Source organism: Dendrobates tinctorius, unplaced genomic scaffold, assembly GCF_039654945.1.
Source record: "Dendrobates tinctorius isolate UK_male_01 unplaced genomic scaffold, ASM3965494v1 ptg000134l, whole genome shotgun sequence".
Lineage (NCBI taxonomy): Eukaryota > Metazoa > Chordata > Amphibia > Anura > Dendrobatidae > Dendrobates > Dendrobates tinctorius.
Genome location: NW_027361802.1, coordinates 9475949 through 9496599, shown reverse-complemented (window position 1 = coordinate 9496599; position 20651 = coordinate 9475949). Strand labels below are relative to the sequence as shown.

The 20651-nt window shown below is 42.8% G+C and overlaps 1 protein-coding gene across 1 annotated transcript in view; it reads left to right on the top strand.

Annotated features, from left to right (window-relative positions):
• PTAR1 (protein prenyltransferase alpha subunit repeat containing 1) overlaps positions 1 to 20651 on the top strand; it is an 83643-nt gene that overhangs the window by 48227 nt on the left and 14765 nt on the right. The window contains exon 5 of the mRNA XM_073543718.1: positions 630 to 843. Coding sequence (XP_073399819.1) covers positions 630 to 843 — 214 coding nt within the window. The remainder of the gene's footprint in view (positions 1 to 629; positions 844 to 20651) is intronic.

Here is a 20651-nt window from a genome sequence, read left to right as displayed (position 1 = left end):
GGGGTTTTTGTTTTTACTTACAGAATTATAAAACGGGATTTAAATCTTTGTTTGTTTTTTTTTATAAAAAAAGACTATATAGTTTACCATCCACGGTTTTTTTTTTTTCGAGTACTTCACCTTTTTATTTTGGCTCATTTTTTTTTTATTTAACACTCGCCTATGAAGCCCTGCCTGCGAGGGAGGATTCCTGAACTTATAAACATAGCAGACATAGCAGACATGGAAGCCATGACAGCCTGTTGGCACACTGCCCCTCCGCATCGTACTATGGGAGGGTGATTGCTTGTCAATGACCTCTCCCCCACTCTTTAACTACCTAGATCCTACTTTCATTGGAGGTGGGCACTGGTTGTGTAACCCAGCCAGCACTAAACTGTTCTCCCCTGTATAGAGCTGGTCCACGCCACATATCGGTACTTGACGTGTTGTACAAATTATATGATTTGACATCTACAACATGTCAAGTGCAGATTTGCGGAGTGGACATGTCTGTAAGCCCAAATGTCAGACGCATCAATGAGCTCTCCATTCACCTGACATGGGCCTGAAGAGTGTCCTTTTGCCCTCCTTTCAGGCTGGTATACATTTTAAAGCTAGAAACAACTCTTCTGCTTTTGCCATGACAGGAGATGGGTGTTGCAGCATCTTCTGCAGGAGCACATTCCTCCATCGGTTGTGAAAAAGGAAGCAAGTTGTCAGGTGCTGACAGAGCAGCTCCAATCTATTGTGCGAGAAGAGATGAGTGTCTGTTGTGAAGCCGCAGGAAGGTACCCAAGCAACTACAATTCCTGGTCCCATCGTATTTGGGTTCTTCAGCACCTGGGGAAACTACATGCCAAGGTATTTGGAACATGAAAAGTAAAAGTTTGAACATACTTAGTATGGGTTAGTCTGCAGGTTAATAGCGTTATTAACCTGCCCAATGCCAGCACTTAGCCAAACACTGCAGGGAGAAAATTAACTTTATTCTCCCTTTCTTCAGTCGCGGGGGTGGCGTTGGTGCTGGTTTAGTCACTGCTTTTTATAGCACTTGTAACTGCGCCCCCACCCCCCCAGCATTTACTGACTTGACTGCCTGCTCCAATGCAAAACCAGTGTCAGTCAGGGCCTGGGGCGCGGTTACAGCTGGCGATCTAGTGCCGTCGCCATTCATTTTCTCCCTCCAACATTCAGTTAAGTGTGGGCGCCTTTCAGGTTTATAATGCTATTAACCTGCAAATTACCCCCAATAGCTGCAGGTTAATAGCGTTTTTCTCTGACAGGTTCCCTTTAACCACAGAGTACTCTCAATTTTTATTCAAAATAAATGTGCCTGTCCCAATGGAAAACCTATCCCTGTGTGAGCAATTTCTATATGGGGTAGGTGCCACCTCCTGCGCATCTACCTCTAGCCACCGAAATGTTGCTGTAAATTTTTATTAGTGGCGTTTAAGATGTGCCACCTTTAAGTACTTTTGAGGTGCTAACTGAAGGCTCTCATTGCCAATTTTTGATCATCGTGTCTTTCTTAAGAAAATGCAATTAAAATGTCAGATGTACCCCAAAATGGTGCAAATAGAAATCTTAATATATATATACGGTATATATATATATATTAGCTGTAGTGACCGGCGCTGCCAGGGCATAGTAACTAACTACGGTTAGTTATAACAAATTATAATATATCTCGATGTATAAAAGTGAATGTGTGTGTATCACCAACCAATCACAAAGCATCTCTTATTTCACCACAGCTGGTTAAAAGTAGCTGAGCTGTGATTAGTTGCTATGAGCAAGTTCTCCCACTTGACAACACCTCAGCAGACACTGACATGGTGGGAGAAATCTAGCATCTTCGGGAACATAAGCTCCCAGCCATTGTCTGCCCCCCTGAAAGGAGCAGAGAGCACATGGCAGAAATGAATTCCCCCCCCCCTGCCCATATCCCCATCACACATCCTCCATCCTGTAGGCACATCTTCCCTCTTAAAGGGATCATTGGTATGGAAGTCAGAGCAAATCCATCCAGAGCTTTGGTTTTGACCCCAGGCCTCTCTTAAACGGATCACTGGTATGGAAGTTAGGACCGTTCCACTCAGCTCTGTGGTTTTGATCACAGGGTCTCTTAAAGGGATCATTGGTATGGAGGTTAGGGCAAATCCACTCTGCGCTTTGGTACTGACCCCAGGCCTTTCTTAAAGGGATCTCCGGTATGAAAGTCAGGGCAAATCCATCTAGCGCTTTGGTTCTGACCCCAGGCTCTCTTAAAGGGATCTCCTGTATGGAAGTTAGGGCAAATCCCTCAACGCTCTGATTCTGACACCAGGGTTCTATTAAAGGGATCATTGGTATACAAGTCACGGCAAATCCACTCAGTGATCTGGTTCTGATCCCAGTCTCTCTTAAAGGGATCCACGGTATGGAAGTGAGGGCAAATCCACTCTGCGCTTTGGTACTGACACCAGGCTGACGGGATGATGTGGGATATTAGGGGTAGTAGTCCGGTGACTCTGGCTGACAGAATGATGTGGGATATTAGTGGTAGTAGTCCGGTAGCTCTGGCTGACGGGATGATGTAGGATATTAGGGGTAGTAGTCCGGTGACTCTGGCTGACAGAATGATGTGGGATATTAGTGGTAGTAGTCCGGTAGCTCTGGCTGACGGGATTTTTATTTATCTCTTCCTGAATGAGAGCAAGATCCTTATCTATCTCACTCACTTGTCACTTTTTTTTATATACTTGGCACATTCACGTTATCAGTGGTTAGTTCCCCATTTATATCACATTGAATTTGGCGCTCCTGGGTAGTGTCTATCTTAATAATGTGACAGGCCCCTTGGTTTATATTTTCCTAGGATCTGCACTTTTATTAATGTTATGGTTATCATATTATCACATTCTCTTTTTACACCATTAAGCAGTATTGGGATTTTTTCCTATTTACGTATTCACCTGAGTATATCACTGTCTTATATATTATGTATTATACGTCTTTCCCTTGCTTGTGCCCACACTTAATATAGCATTTCTCGGCGTGTGCGCATGTCTAGTGCAGCAGTTTTCCCTGTGTATGTCACCCCTGGCTGCCATTAGTGACGCGGAGGGATAGTGACGTCACGAGGGATTTCCCTCCTCCTTCCTGGTCACGTGAGTGGCGGGGAGGGATCCATGAGAGGGGCCTGTGATGCAGTACGCATGTGCCGCAATGGCGCTGATGAATTTCTACCAGCTGCAGCTCCAATATAAAAGACGCTTCTGGGGTCAGAACCAAAGCGCTGGATGGATTTGCCCTAACTTCCAAACCGGAGATCCCTTTAAGAAAGGCCTGGGGTCAGTACCAATGCGCAGAGTGGATTTGCCCTAAATTCCATACCAATGATCCCTTTAAGAAACCCTGGGTTCAGAACCACAGAGCTGTGTGGAACTCTCCTAACTTCCATACCAAGGATCCCTTTAAGAGAGGCCTGGTGTCAAAATCAAAGCCCTGGATGGATTTGCTCTGACTTCCATACCAATGATCCCTTTAAGAGGGAAGATGTACCTACGGGATGGGGGGATGTGTGATGAGGGTATAGGCGGGGGGGGATTCTTTTCTGTCATGTGCTTTCTGCTCCTTTCAGGGGGGCAGGCAATGGCTGGGAGCTTATGTTCCTGGGGATGCTAGATTTCTCCCACCATGTCAGTGTCTACTGAGGTGTTGTTAAGTGGGAAAACTTGCTCATAGCAATCAATCACAGCTCAGCTTCTTTTGAACAGCTCTGGTAAAATGAAAGATGCTTTGTGATTGGTTGGTGATACACACACAAACATACATACATTCTCTATCTCTCTCTGTATATGTGTGTGTGTGTGTGTGTGTGTGTATATGTGTGTGTATATATATATATATACACACACACACACACACACACACACACACCAAAAGTTTGGACACACCTTCTCGTTCAAAGAGTTTTCTTTATTTTCATGACTATGAAAATTGTAGATTCACTCTGAAGGCATCAAAACTATGAATTAACACATGTGGAATTTTATAATTAACAAAAAAGTGTGAAACAACTGAAAAAATATCTTATATTTTAGGTTCTTCAAAGTAGCCACCTTTTGCTTTGATTACTGCTTTGCATACTCTTGGCATTCTCCTGATGAGCTTCAAGAGGTAGTCACTGGAAATGGTCTTCCAACAGTCTTGAAAGAGTTCCCAGAGATGCTTAGCACTTGTTGGCCCTTTTGCCTTCACTCTCGGGTCCAGCTCACCCCAAACCATCTCGATTGGGTTCAGGTCTGGTGACTGTGGAGGCCAGGTCATCTGATGTAGCACCCATTCACTCTCCTTCTTGGTCAAATAGCCCTTACACAGCTTGGAGGTGTCTGGGGTCATTGTCCTGTTGAAAAATAAATGATGTGACACTAAACGCAAACCGGATGGAATAGCATGCCGCTGCAAGATGCTGTGGTAGACATGCTGGTTCAGTATGCCTTCAATTTTGAATAAATCCCCAAAAGTGTCACCAGCAAAGCACCCCCACACCATCACACCTCCTCCTCCATGCTTCACAGTGGGAATCAGGCATGTAGAGTCCATCCGTTCACCTTTTCTGCGTAGCACAAAGACATGGTGGTTGGAACCAAAGATCTCAAATTTGAACTCATCAGACCAAAGCACAGATTTCCACTGGTCTAATGTCCATTCCTTGTGTTCTTTAGCCCAAACAAGTCTCTTCTGCTTGTTGCCTGTGCTTAGCAGTGGTTTCCTAGCAGCTATTTTACCATGAAGACCTGCTGCACAAAGTCTCCCCTTAACAGTTGTTGTAGAGATGTGTCTGCTGCTAGAACTCTGTGTGGCTTTGACCTGGTCTCTAATCTGAGCTGCTGTTAACCTGCGATTTCTGAGGCTGGTGACTCGGATGAACTTATCCTCCGCAGTAGAGGTGACGCTTGGTCTTCCTTTCCTGTGGCAGTCCTCATATGAGCCAGTTTCTTTGTAGCACTTGATGGTTTTTGCCACTGCACTTGGGGACACTTTCAAAGTTTTCTCAATTTTTCGGACTGACTGACCTTCATTTCTTAAAGTAATGATGGCCACTCGTTTTTCTTTACTTAGCTGCTTTTTTTCTTGCCATGATACAAATTCTTTTTTTTTTTTTTATCAAATAGATTTTTATTAATCAGAATTCAAAATACAGAATATACAGTAAATCTTCCACAAACAATAGATTTACAAATTGAACATCCCTGTCCCCCACCCCCACCCCCATGTAGACAGCTTATATAATTCTCTTCTCCATAAGATTTCTCTTACACCGTAATTTACCATTAGTCATCCTTTTTACCCATATTGTCAATCAAACCATACAAAACAGAAATGTTCCTATGTCCGGGTATTAATGGTCTATCCACAACACCAGCATTGTAAAATATAGCACATTCCCATCAGTTAACTGTACCGTATTGTAGCCAGGATTCCACAACCTCTCATAGGTTTTAGAATTGCCTCTTTTAGCATATATCCTTTCCTCCAGCCGGATGATACAAGACACCTGTTTCACAAACTCTCTCCCAGACGGTGGTTCTTTCCTGATCCAGTTCCTCGCAATCAGCTTCCTTGCTACATATAGTAGTCTGGCTATAGCAAGTTTTGCACTATTAACTATTTCAATTTCCTCCACATATCCCAGTATGCAGACCAGTGGGTTTTTGGGTATAACACTTCCGTAAGCCCCTTCTATTCTGTTAATGACATTAAACCAGAACGCAGATAGCCTGGGACAAGTCCACATCATATGAAGGATTCCGGCATCAGACCCCCCACATCTTGGACAGTCAGAGTTGTCCCTCAGCCCCATTTTAAACATCAGAAGGGGGGTATGGTACACACGATGGATCACATAAAGATGGGATAACCTAGCTGGTTCACTCATAGTGAGTTTGGGGACATATTCTAGGACGCTGTCCCATACCTCGTCAGTCATCACCCCAATCTCTCCCTCCCATTTGGATCTTGCTTTAAGTGGGAACCCCATTAAATGTGTATGCAATATATCTTTGTAGGTGTTAGAAATTACCCCTTTTGTAAGTCCAGCACCACCACATATATAGTCTAACACTATGTCAGATTGTATGTGCAGGTTTCTGGAAAGTTTTTGAGCCGTAATGGCATGCCATACCTGACTGTAGTGGTACCATTCAGAATCTGGCAACTGAAACTCACTCTGTAATTGCACAAACTGTCTCAGATCCCCGTTATCCATAATTTGAGACATTAATGTCAGCCCCCTACGTTTCCAGCCTTCCAGTCTCCCAAGTTTCCGAATCTCTGGGAGGTTACTATTGTCCCATATAACTGTGAATCTAGTCAACCCGGTCACCCCTCTCGCCCTCTTTAGTCTGTTCCACAGGTCTTGTAAGAGTCGCAGAGTGGGACACCTGTCTCCCATTTCACCCATCTTCCCATCCTCTAGGCCAAGTATCAACGGGCTTCTATTTAGTACGTATTCCAGCACTCCTCTGATGACGCCTGCCTTCTCTTGATTAGACCACCCTCTGAGATGTTGACTTTGGGCAGCTAAAAAATACAGTTCTGGATTTGGTAGTGCCAGTCCCCACTCATCCTTTGGTCTTTGCAAGGTTTCAAGCCTTATTCTAGGTTGTTTCTTACCCCATACCAAGGCCCTAAACAGTGAATTCACCACTCCGAACCTTTTCTGCGGTATCCAGATTGGGGAGTTGTGTAATATATATAAAAGCTTGGGCATTAAAGCCATTTTAAGTAGATTTTTCCTTCCCACCACCGACAAGTGTAATTTGTTCCAAGTATCCACCTTAGTTCTTAGAATTGCCAGTAGAGGTACTAGATTAGTATTAAGGTACTCAGTCACCGGTAGGGAAACCTGTATCCCCAAATATTTAAACATTTCCACACGTTGTAGTTTGTTGGCCCCTATGTCTTCCTGAGTCCATACCACCTCCTTGTCCACTTTAAATAGGCTTGATTTAGACCAATTTATAGTCAGTCCTGAGATCTCACCGAACCCCTCAATGGTCTGCACAGCATGATCCAATGAAGCCGAGGGGTCCCCTAGGAATAACAAAAGGTCATCCGCATACAGGGCCACCTTTTCCTCCAAATCGCCATATTGAAATCCCTTTATTGCCTTGTTGCGTCTAATAGCAGCCGCCAGTGGCTCTATCGCAATAGCGAACAGGAGCGGCGACAGTGGACAGCCTTGCCTCGTTCCTCTATGCAGCTGTATTCCTGCGGACATTACCCCATTAATCTTAACTCTAGCTGTGGGTTGAGTATACAATAGCTGAATCCACGCTGTAAATTGAGGACTAAAGCCCATACTATGCAGCACTCTCCACAGGTATGACTATTCTACAGAGTCAAAGGCTTTATGGGCATCAAGTGAGGCTATCGCCCTCCCACCTGGGTTATCGACTGGCAACTGCAGATTGAGATATAGTCTCCGTATATTGGCTGCTGTTGATCTGTTGGGCATAAACCCTGATTGATCAATGTATCAACAACACCAATTAGTCGGTTCGCCAGCACTTTAGCCAGTATTTTCACATCAGCTGTCAGCAAGGATATTGGCCTGTATGAATCTGGAATTCCTGGATTCTTACCGTCCTTAGGAATCACCACTATCACCGCCTCCCGCATAGACGCAGGCAAAATCCCTTCTTTCATAGCCTCCTCAAACACTATTAATAGCTTGGGTAGCAGAATTTCCTCTAGGTGTTTGTATATTTCCGCAGGAAGACCGTCTGCTCCCGGGGCCCTCTCATTAGTCATGCCATGCAGAGCCATCTCCAACTCCTCTACTGTGATAGGAGACTCCAACTTATCCCTATCTTCCATAGATAGTGTCGGAAGCAGTCCCGCTCCTAGAAATGCCTCCACCCCCCCTTTCCCTCCCATTCTACTCGATGAATAGAGGTTCTGGTAAAAACCTGCGAAGACCTCCAGAATTTCGGGTGTCTCAGTAACCCTTGTCCCCTTTGCAGTATCCATACTATGTATAAATGGCTGCCTCTCTGGGCTGCAGCTATAATCGACAATAGATGACCAACTTTTTCCCCTTCTTCGTAGAATCTAATCTTCTGAAAAGCCTGCTTCCTAGTTGCTTTATCTAGTAGTAACCTTTTGACCCTTTCATGTGCCTGCCTAAGTGTCAGTTGAGTGTCGGGTGTAGCGTGCTGTGCCATTTCTGTTTCCGCCCTAGTTAGAGCTTCCAGACTATCCACCTCATCTCGCTTAGTTTGTGTCTTTCTCCTACATATATCCCTGTATAGAATTCCCTGGAGATATGCCTTCATGGTGTCCCATACCACCAGGGGATGAGCACTATCATCATTATGGACAAAGAATTCCCCAATCTCCCACATGATTCCCTGCATATTTATATGTTGTATCCAGGCCGGATGTAATTTCCAATCTCCCCTTATACCCCCTCTCAAACGCTCCCGTTTAATGGACACAAGGATGGGACTGGGGTCCGAGATCACTCTCGGTAAGTATTGCACATCCCCCACCACTGCATTCATCAACTCATTAGCTAATGCCATGTCGATGCGAGATAGGGTATTATAAGAAGCTGGATAGCAGGAGAAGCACAGTTTCCTGTCATTTCTTACCCTCCAAATGTCCATCAAACCCATTTCCCGAACTAAATTGCCAAATGGGGTTATAGTGTCACTCAATACTCCCAACGGCCTCCTATTCCTGTTCCAATAAGAGTCTATTACATTATTATAGTCACCCACTATCAAAAGAGGCAATACTTCCCCTCTTCCTGAGAATTCCCAAGTCTCCCTCAGCTTAGTACTCGAGTAGGGGGGGTGGAATATAAATAGCGGCAATGCACATAAGGTGGCCAAATAATTTACATTTGATGACTACACACTGCCCATCCGGGTCAATATGCACCTCTATTTCCTCATATTGTATTGAAGTATGAATTAGCACAGATACCCCTCTTGCGTAGCTAGAAAAAGTAGCGTGATAGGCCCTCTGTGTCCATCGCCTATTCAAGAGTCTCGTTGTGGCCGGTAAAAGATGAGTCTCCAGGAGGCATACCACCGATGGGCCCTGGTCTTGTATATATTTGAATATAGCTGCCCTCTTAGTTTTGTCAGATAAACCCCTAACATTCCAACTTAGTACCTTAATTTCCCCCCCTCCATAGCGTTGACAACTGGAATTATTAATCTGTGTAGTTTTCCCCCTTGCTGTCTAAACCCATCCCTCCTCCCTCACCCTCCCCTTCACCCATCCCCCCCCTCCCCTCCTCTTCTACCCCTTCCTAGTGCATATACTCTTAAAGAGAGCTGGGTAATCTGGTCCCTGGCCCCCTTCCCCTACCACTATGCTTCTACATTCATCTAATTGCATACGTAGAGCAACTATCTTCCCAGCTCCCCCCCCAGTCCTGTTGTGTAGGATAGAAGATCCCATTGTATAACATCATCAATAATATGATAAAACATTATAAACAATTCAAATTTTGGAAACTATAACAATAAACACCCCCACTGTGCCCAACATTGGGCAACCACCAAATCTCAATCATTTCGCCCCGCCAAAGCCTCAATCTCAACCATATGCCAGTGGATCTAAACAAGATCATATTCAGGAGATCACGAGGCGTATAATAAAAGGGCCAAAGAACCGATGGCAAAAAAAAAACAGGAAAACCAGGAACAAGGCCGAAGCCTACCAAAAATCAGTTCTTCGACAGGAAAACATGATACAAATTCTAACAGTCTATTCAGTAGGTCTATCAGCTGCGTATCCACCAGACTTCTGCACAACACAACTGATGGTCCCAACCCCATTTATAAGGGCTCATACTCACTTGCGAGAGACTCGCACAATTCTCGCACGAGTCTCTTGCATGAAAACTTGGCACGGCCGCCGACACTGGGATCTGAGCGTGTGGCTGGATAGAAATACATGTCGCCGCACTCTCCAGTCCCAGTGCCGGCAGCACAGTGCCGGGTTTTCATGTGAGAGACTCGCACGAGAATCATGCGAGTCTCTCGCAAGTGAGTATGAGCCCTAAGGCAAGAAATCCCACTTATTAAACCTGACAAGGGCACACCTGTAAAGTGAAAACCATTTCCGGTGACTACCTCTTGAAGCTCATCAAGTGAATGCCAATAGTCTGCAAAGCCGTAATCAAAGCAAAAGGTGGCTACTTTGAAGAACCTAGAATTTAAGACACATTTTCAGTTGTTTCACACTTTTGTTAATGATATAATTCCACATGTGTTAATTCATAGTTTTGATGCCTTCAGAGTGAATCTACAATTTTCATTGCCACGAAAATAAAGAAAACCCTTTTGAATGAGAATGTGTGTTCAAACTTTTGGTCTGTACTGTGTGTATGTGTGTGTGTGTGTGTGTGTATGTGTATATATATATATATATATATATATATATATATATATATATATATATATATATATATATATTTATTATTATTTATATATATTTTTTTTTTTTTCAAAGCCACTAAAGCAATAAAAGTAGCCACTTAAGTTTGGTATCGCCTTAATCGTACTGACCCAGATAGTGATGTTGCCAAGACATTTTTTTTTATTGTACGTGCTATGCAGTAAAAAATTAAACACCCCCCCCCCCCAAAAAAAAAAAAAAATAAAAATAAAAAGCGTTTTAGTTCAGTTAGATTTTCTTTCCAATTTCTCTGTATACTGTATGATAAAATGAATGATGCCATTCCAAAGTAAAACTCGTCCCGCAAAAAGAAGCCTTCATATGGCTATGTCAAGATATAACACTCAGCGGACTTAGGTCTCATTCCGATATCTCTGAAAATTGGTCTGTGCACAGACTGACCGGAGAATTGACGTTTCAAATTTTTTTCTGAGGCTGTCACGCTTGGGTCGGGAGAACTGTGGCCAGCACCTGCATTGCGGTCCATGCTCGGAATGATTTGTACAGACATCTGCATTAGCCTTTACACTAATTGTCTATACTATTTGTGAGTGATATGAGCAGAATCTCAACTACAGTTGTGCTCAAAAGTTTACATACCCCGGCAGAATTTTTACTTTCTTGGCCTTTTTTCAGAGAGTATGAAATAATAACAACAAACCTTTTTCTCCACTCATGGTTAGTGATTGGGTGAAGCCATTTATTGTCAAATTACTGTGTTTTCTCTTTTTTTTTTTTTTTAAATCATAATGGCAAATCAAAACATCATAATGACCCTGATCAAAAGTTCACATGCCCAATTTCTTAAAACCGTGTATTGAACCCTCTAACATCAATGACAGCTTGAAGTCTTTTGTGGTAGTTGTTGATGAGATTCTTTAATTTCTCAGATGGTAAAGCTGCCCACTCTTCTTTGCAAAAAGCATCCTGTAAATTCCTGTGCTTTCTAACATAAACTGCGCGCTTGAGATCTCCCCAGAGTGGCTCAATAATATTGAGGTCAGGAGACTGAGATGGACACACCAGAAACTTCACTTTGTTCTGCTGTAGCCAATGACAGGTTGGCTTGGTCTTGTGTTTTGGATCGTTTTCATGTTGAAACGTCCAAGTACGTCCCATGCGCAGCTTCCGGGCTGATGATTGCAAATTTGCTGTTTTGCGTATTATAGGCGAGATACTTTGTGGCATTTGAGCAGTAATGGCTTTCTTCTGGCGACTTGACCATGCAGCCCTTTTTTCTTCAAGTGCCTCCATATTGTGCATCTTGAAATGGCCATACTGCTAGTTTTCAGAGAGTCCAGTATTTCAGCTGATGTTATTTGTGGGTTTTTCTTTGCATCCCGAACAATTTTCCTGGCAGTTGTGAATTAAATTTATGTTGGTCTGACCGTGGGTTTGTTTTTACAGAGCCTTTTCCATTTGTTAATCACAGTTTGAACCCTGCTGACTGGCATCAATTCCTTCGATATCTTTTTGTATCCCTTTCTTGTTTTATACAGTTCAATTACCTTTTCCCGTAGATCCGTTGACAATTCTTTTGCTTTCCCTATGACTCACAATCCAGAAACGTCAGTGGCTGGATGAAATATGCAAGAGTCTGTCTGGATTCCAGAAACTAACTCCGCTTTTATGCACACACATGCATTACAAGCAAACAGGTCACATGTGAGGATGTTATCTTTAGGAGCCATTCAAACTCATTTATCAGGCCAAAATCACCAGGGTATATGAACATTTGATCAGGGTCACTTGGATGTTTTGGGTTGTCATTATGATTTAAAAAGAGAAAACACAGTAGTTTGACAGTAAATGGTTTCACCCAACCAGTAACCATGAGTGTAGAAAGTTTTGGTGTTATCATTCATATTCTCTGAAAAAAGGCCAAGAAAACAAAAATTCTGCCGGGGTATGTAAACTTTTGAGCACAATTGTATATCCTATGAGATGGAACTTGACAATGCTACTCTGTGCCTTCTGCTTGCAAGAGCTAACAAGAAGAAACCTTGTCACAAGCAGGAGACAGGGAAAACAGTGTATTCCTGCATAATACAGCTTCAGCCTAAGATTCTTTAGTGAAAGATGGGGAATAATGAACATACTCAGATAAAGTGAAATGTGATGAGACCCCACCCCTCCACAAAGTCAGTTGCATCATGGGAAGCTTTTGGCTAGGAGGGGAAGAAAAATCCAATATAACAGACAACTTAGACAGGTGTACACAAATCATATACAAGGCATACACAAGTTATTTATTAATAATCTATACTGCACTATGTTGTTAAAAAATGGAGGGCTGCTTTTTGCAAGGTAATGCAGAAGTGCAGGTTTTTTTTTTTAACTCCTTAATGTCCAATGACTGACACAGTCCGTCATCAGACATCTCCCCTGCTTTGATGAGGGCTCCGGCGCTGAGCCCGCATCAAAGCCGGGCCATGTCAGCTGTTATGAACAGCTGACATGTGCCCACAATAGGCACGAGCGGAATCGCCGTCCGCCTGCGCCTATTAACTAGTTAAATCCCGCTGTCAAAGCTGACAGCGGGCATTTAAATAGCATTTCCGACCGCTGGGCCGGAAATGACGTCATCGCCGACCCCCGTCACGTGATCGGGGGTCAGCGTCATGTTGCCTGGACAACCAGAGGTCTCTGAGACCTCTATGGTTGTTCGTCATATGGCTTTCAGCGCCACCCAGTAGTCGGCGCTGAAAGCACAGCAGTAAATCTGCTTACATATGGGCGATCTGCTTATCGCCCATATGTAGCAGAGCCGATCGGGTTGCGCATGCTTCTAGCCTCCTATGGAGGCTATTGAAGCATGCCAAAAGTTTTTAAAAAAATAAAAAAAAAAAATGTTTAAAAATAAAAGTTCAAATCACCTCCCTTTTGCCCCAATCAAAATAAAACAGTGAAAAAAAAAAAATCCCACATACACATTATGTATCGCCGCGTTCAGAATCGCCCGATCTATCAATAAAAAAAAGCATTAACCCAATTGCTAAACGGCGTAGCGAGAAAAAAAATTCAAAACGCCAGAATTACGTTTTTTGGTTGCCAAGACATTGCATTAAAATGCAATCACGGGCGATCAAAAGAACGTATCTGCACAAAAGTGGTATCTTTAAAAACGTCAGCCCGGTGCGGAAAAAATAAGCCCTCACCCGACCCCAGATCATGAAAAATGGAGACGCTACGGGTCTCGGAAACATGTTTGGTGTCTATGAACTCGTAATGACCTGGAGAATCATAATGGCAGGTCAGATTTAGCATCTAGTGAACCTAGCAAAAAAGCCAAGCAAAAAACAAGTGTGGGATTGCACTTTTTTGGCAATTTCACCGCACTTGGAATTTGGTAAAACCAATGGTGTCATTTAAAAGTACAACTCGTCCCGCAAAAAATAAGTCCTCACATGGCCATATAGACGGAAAAATAAAAAAGTTATAGCTCTGGAAAGAAGGGGAGGGAAAAATGAAAATGCAAAACCAAATATACCCCTGGTCGTTAAGGGGTTAAGTGATTTTCTCAAATGGCAGCAAAAACAAGGCAGTTTTGTGGTGATTTTGAAAATCCTCAGGAAAAAAAATGCAGTGCGGTGTTTTTGTATGAACAGAGCCCTAGTCTCTGTCAGTGATGGAAAATCTGGTTTAAGTCACTAACGTTTCTCTACGTTTTGCATGACAAAAAAAAATATTTTTTAAAATCATTTGTTGATTAATGTGGTAATTTTATAATACATTGTTATGGAATTAGCAATAGCGATTAAGTATACCGTAATTTTTTGGGAAGAATGTGGCTTCTTACCTGCATGACCTGCAGTAAAGATGATTCCTGGTCTCTATTTCACTATCTCCCCAAAGTCCAAGCAGTTTACAGATTAATGGAAATAAATGGTTCATACAGGGTGCAATATTTTCTAGCTAAAAGCTAAAATGACCTTTTTAAAAGGTGGTCCTGGAGTCAAAAAAAAGTTTACTCTTCAAAAACGGTACCACAAATAAAAAAGAAGTTGAAAGACAAAGAATAAAGTAAAAAAAATATCACTTTCAAAATGACTTTTACTATAAAATGTTTATATTTTTTGCCCTCCACATTGAAGGCTTAAAGGTGTTGTCCGGTCAAAACCGATAAGTCTGCAATCACTCTGCTTACTGTGTGCGCAGTGTGGATTCACCGGTTTCTGAGTTGGGCGCGGAGGGCATCTTTGTGTTATGCATACCCCCGGCCAGTGGGTTCAGCCTCGCACCATACACTTGTATAGAGCGAGGCCACGCCCTCTAGTTGGCATTGCCATTAGTCAGGCGTGGCCTAGCTCATTACAAGTGCATGGAAGCGATGCCGTGCCCACTTGCCAGACTCTCCGATCCCAGCTCAGAAACCTGTGATTCACCACAGCGCACAGTGCGTGCACTGGGTGGATTTCATAAGTCTGCAATCACTCTGTATGACTCCAAACTTATCGTTTTAGACTGGACAAGTCCTTTAAGGTAATATTCTGGCATTTTATTTTTATGTTTGCCTAAAATCTAATCAGAAATTTTGATGAATCCTGTCCTGATGATAACAAGTCATCCAATCAAGAAAAGAATCCTCACACAGCAATGTTGACGTAAAAATGGGCTCTTGGATTGCAGCGACACAAACAGCCGAGTAGAGATGAGTGAACCTGTTTATGTCCGTGTTTGGCCGGTTTTGACAGATTTTTTTTATTATTTATTTATTTATTTATTTTTAAGTCTGGTTCGGGTCGCAAACTTGACCCTAGGGCTATGTGCGCACGGTGCAGATTTGCTTGCAGAAATTTCTGCAAGGTTTCTGCATCTCTTGGCAGAAAAACGCAGAGGAAAATCCATGCGTTTCTTATGCAGTTTTTCATGTGGGTTTTGTAAATCCATAGAGCTAAATAAAGCTATATTATTAAGAGAAAAAATGAATTGTGATGTAATTTCTTTATTCGACCTATTTTTCATTCTCCATTGAAGACCATAATGTCATTACAGAACATGTTCAAATTTATAATGATTACACACACACACACAACAAATATAAGTGACATACAAACACAGCTCTGGCAAAAATTAAGAGACCACTTCCAAATGTTTAAACTTCTGACAAACATGTCTCTGAATTTCCAAGCAATAAATTTTAGTTTTTTTTTCTGAAAAGGAGAAATGGTCAAAATTAAAAAAAAAAAATAAAAAAAAAAAAAAAAAAATGCATTCATATCTCAAGTAATGCAAAGAAAACAAATTCATAATCATTTAGAAGCAACAATGCTAATGTTTTAACTCAGAAAGAGTTCAGAAATCAATATTTTGTGGAATAACCATGATTTTTAAAAACAGCTTTCATGTGTCTTGGCATGCTTTCCACCAGTCTTTCACACTGCTCCTGGCGCAAAAATGTAAGCAGTTCTTCTTTGTTTGCTGGCTTGGGACTATCCATCATCCTCTTGATTACATTACAGAGGTTTTCAATGGGGTTCAGGTCTGGAGAATGGGCTGCCTAGGACAGGGATTTGATGTGGTGGTCCAGATACCCTCATTAATAAAACAGTACATAAAGAGTTAAATAAAGACACACACACACACACACTCACACTCACCAGCCTATGTAGGAGCATTAACATCATTAACCTACATATGCTGCAGCAAAACAGCAATTGTCAGAAATCTGCGTGAAACACAATATCTGTATATTTTTCAAAAAATTAAAAAAAAAAAAAATTGTATGGGCTCCCGCATAATTTTCAGAACAAGCAGAGGGAAAGCCGATGGCTGAGGGCTGATGTTATATTTCTGGGAAGGAGCCATAAAGGTTCCCAGGCTATTAATATCTGCTCACAGATGTTTGCTTAGCCTTTATTGGCTAGTTTATAGGGGAACCTCAGAAAAAAAATTGACATGGGGTCCCCCTATAAAATCGAACCAGCAAAGGCTAGGCAGACCGCTGCTGGCTGATATTAATAGCCTGGGAAGGGGCCATGTATATTGACATCCCCCCAGGCTAAAAAACAGCAGCTCTCAGAATAAAGTCTTTTATTTGATATAATCACACAGACTCCTTTATTGAATCTAAATTAAGCATACTTGCTGAACGCCTAATCTGCAACGCCCTCATCTCCTGCAACAAAAATAAAATAATAAACCAATATATAATATTATTCTGTCCGACTTAGTCCATTTAATACCGAGTGTCCCACGGCAATCTCACGTGTAGCATAGTCACATCGGTAGAGGCACACTCATTCATGGTGAAGTGGTGTTTTGCCGAGCGACTCGTACATGTATGCTACAGCTGAAACTCCACTATTGCCTTCTGCTGCTCGCATAGTCTCTCCAGCACATGCAAGGGGGTGTCATATGAGGCGATGAGCTGGAAGACAGAAAGTGATGCTGCAGCGCAGACAGGCGAGCAGCAGCAGGATGAGAACGCCGAAAGTGCACACGCTGCATGCACTTTCAGCAGGAAATCAGACAAATTTGGGTAGTTCTTCAGGAAGCTCTGTAACACCAAGTTCAGCACATGCGCCAGACAAGAGATGTAAGTCAAACTGGCTAGGCCCAGAGCTGCTATCAGATTTCACTTGTTATGGAAACTACCAGGCCAGACTTGAGATTCACCGGCATCAATCACTCATCTGTCTGCTGTTTGATACCCGTCCACAGCTTCTTCGCTGTGTGGGATCTGTTCCCCCAAACAAATGAGTTGAGTTCCAGAACAGCCTGCTGGTGGTTTCCCCTGGCTGAGATGAAATTGGTAGTTTCGGGCTCCCTGTGACTGAATGTGGAGGTGGTGAAGTAAGCAGAGTAGAAGGAGGAGGCAACATTTAAAGCAATTCTGGGTGGTGGTAGGACATTTGTTGGAACGCCTTATATCTGTGTCCCTGCCTCCACTACATTGATCCAGTGGACAGTTAAGGAGATGTAGCATCCTTGCCTGAGTTTACTGGTCCACGTATCTATTGTAACATGGACCTTACCAGTAATGGCATTGCACAGTGCACATCTTATCTGGTCGGAAACGTATGTGTGCAGGGCAGCGATGGCCCTCCTTGCAAAGTAGCGGCGTCTGGGAACAACGTACTGCGGGACAGCCACAGACATCAGGTTTGTTTTTTTTAAACTGTCAGTCTCCACCAGCTGGATTGGCAACATTTTAAGCCCCCGTCACACATAGCGAGATTGCTGTGTGTGACACTGACCAGCGACCGGCCCCCCTGCCGGTTATCGCTGATCGTCCTGGAATGGCCAGGACATTTTTTTGATCGCTAGTCTCCCGCTAGCCAGCACGACATGACAGGCAGGAGAACGTCGCATTTCTAAGCGGCGCGCAGCGCTTAGAAGCCCGATGTGTACCTTAGTTACCAGCTCCCTGCACCAGCGCGCTGGTAACTAAGGTACACAGTGGGTAACTAAGCGACGTGCGTCGCTGGTTACCCTCCTGTCGCTGGTGCTGATCACTGGTGAAGCTGCCTGTTTGGCAGCTCAGCAGCGATCATGTAGCGACACACTAGCTATCCTGACAAGGTAATATCGTTGTCGGGATCGCTGGTGCGTCGCTATGTGTGACGGGGCCCTTAAACTCCAGTAATTTAGAAATGCTGACATTCAGGCACACGGCTCGTGGGCATTTAGGGTGGAATTTCCTCTCTCGAGAGAGAGTTTGGGGAATTGAGAGCTGAAAATTTCCATAGGTCGTTGGTGTAACCATTGTTAGTGACCCTGGTGGTGGTGATGGCTGTCACATCCTCTCTTTGTGGGGAGGCAGATGTCCCTGGAGAATGTGACCGAGAGGAAGAGGCCAAGTGCGCAGTAAAAGAGAGAGCTGGAAGATTTGTCATGCAGGTGGTTCTCAGGTTTAGAATATTTCTACCTTGCTTGAGGCTCTGATGGCATAGCATGCAAACGACCTGCCGCTTGTCTTCACATTGAGTGAAGAAGTCTCACGCCAGGGAACTCCTTTGAGCTGGCTTTTGGGGGCTCATTCCCTTGGCGCAGGGTGAAGTAGCAGATGGCTTACTGGCTATGGGCTGACCGCTGTGCTTTTACACCCTGCTTCCGCTTTTGCTGTGCTGATCGGGGCGCACGACCACCTCCTTCCCTCGAACTGCATACGTCATACAAATCTCGAATTATGCATAAGGGTGTGTTTTGTTTTTCAGAAACGGTGCCTTTTTTATTTATTGCAGCTTACATTAATTTTCTCATTTCGTCTATGGTCTTCTGGAGAAAATATATTGCCGATACATGGAAAATATCTTAAAACCCCTATTAAACATGGATATGCCAGAATGCCTACTTTGAAGAACTGTTAAAATTATCTTCTATATTTTACCTGCTCAGGAAAAGTGCAGCTGGGAAATAGCATGTTCCCCCTTTTTTTTTTTTTTTTTTTTTTACCAGTATGAGTCCTAAAATGTCGTAAATGGTCATGTTCTTCCATCGTAATCCAAACGCTTCTCTGTGGCTGTAAGACCCACAGAGACTACTTTTTATGCCCTGGGATTAGTGGCAAAGGTGTAAATTTATTTCTCACATTGTGGGTTCACTACACCTCACTGTTCCAATAGCTCTTTTTTTTTTTTTTTTTTACTCCGCTCTTCTCCCAGGTCTATATAGTTTTATAGAAAGGTTACTTTTTATTTCACCGTAAGGATATTCTTTTATTATAAAAATGTCTTTTTATGGGAGTGCAAAGTCTCTCGAGACCTCAAAAGGTTTACTATAAAGTAATTCTTAAGAAAAAGACCAATATTTTATTGAAAGTGAGAAAAAGTTTGACACTTAAAGATGAAAGTAATGGAAACTGTTTTAGTTCCCTCCTCTGGGTAAAGATTTTTAGAATCCAAAGCATTGTATGTTTTCTTCGCTATCAAATCCCCATTGCACAGTGTGAGGGATAGCTACAAGGTTGTCTATCTGCTTTCTTGCCTCTGGATTTTTCTTGTCAAATCAATATTTCATATTTGCTACTAAATAACATGGAGCCATTTATCTTCTGCAATGATTAATGGGATTGTCTTTGTTCTAGTAAATAACTTATTACGTACAATTAGATTACAAAAATAACTTTGTAAAGAACACTGATCTGGATCTGCTCACTTTACTGCCACTACAGTTGTGGCCAAAAGTATTGACACCCTTGCAATTCTGTCAGATAATACTCAGTTTCTTCCTGAAAATGATTGCAAACACAAATTCTTTGGTATTATCTTCATTTAATTTGTCTTAAATGAAAAAACACAAAAAGAATTGTCCTAAAGCCAAATTGGATATAATTCCACACCAAACATAAAAAAGAGGGTGGACAAAAGTATTGGCACTGTTCGAAAAATCATGTGATGCTTCTCTAATTTGTGAAATTAACAGCACCTGTAACTTGTGGCACCTAACAGGTGTTGGCAATAACTAAATCACACTTGCAGCCAGTTGACATGGATTAAAGTTGACTCAACCTCTGTCCTGTGTCCTTGTGTGTACCACATTGAGCATGGAGAAAAGAAAGAAGACCAAAGAACTGTCTGAGGACTTGAGAAACCAAATTGTGAGGAAGCATGAGCAATCTCAAGGCTACAAGTCCATCTCAAAGACCTGAATGTTCCTGTGTCTACCGTGTGCAGTGTCATCAAGAAGTTTAAAGCCCATGGCACTGTGGCTAACCTCCCTAGATGTGGACGGAAAAGAAAAATTGACAAGAGATTTCAACGCAAGATTGTGCGAATGTTGAATAAAGAACCTCGACTAACATCCAAACAAGTTCAAGCTGCCCTGCAGTCCGAGGGTACAACAGTGTCAACCCGTACTATCCGTCGGCGTCTGAATGAAAAGGGACCGTATTGTAGGAGATCCAGGAAGACCCCACTTCTTACCCCGAGACATAAAAAAGCCAGGCTGGAGTTTGCTAAAACTTGCCTGAAAAAGCCTAAAACGTTTTGGAAGAATGTTCTCTGGTCAGATGAGACAAAAGTAGAGCTTTTTGGGCAAAGGCATCAACATAGAGTTTACAGGAAAAATAAGAGGCATTCAAAGAAAAGAACACGGTCCCTACAGTCAAACATGGCGGAGGTTCCCTGATGTTTTGGGGTTGCTTTGCTGCCTCTGGCACTGGACTGCATGACCGTGTGCATGGCATTATGAAGTCTGAAGACTACCAACAAATTTTGCAGCATAATGTAGGGCCCAGTGTGAGAAAGCTGGGTCTCCCTCAG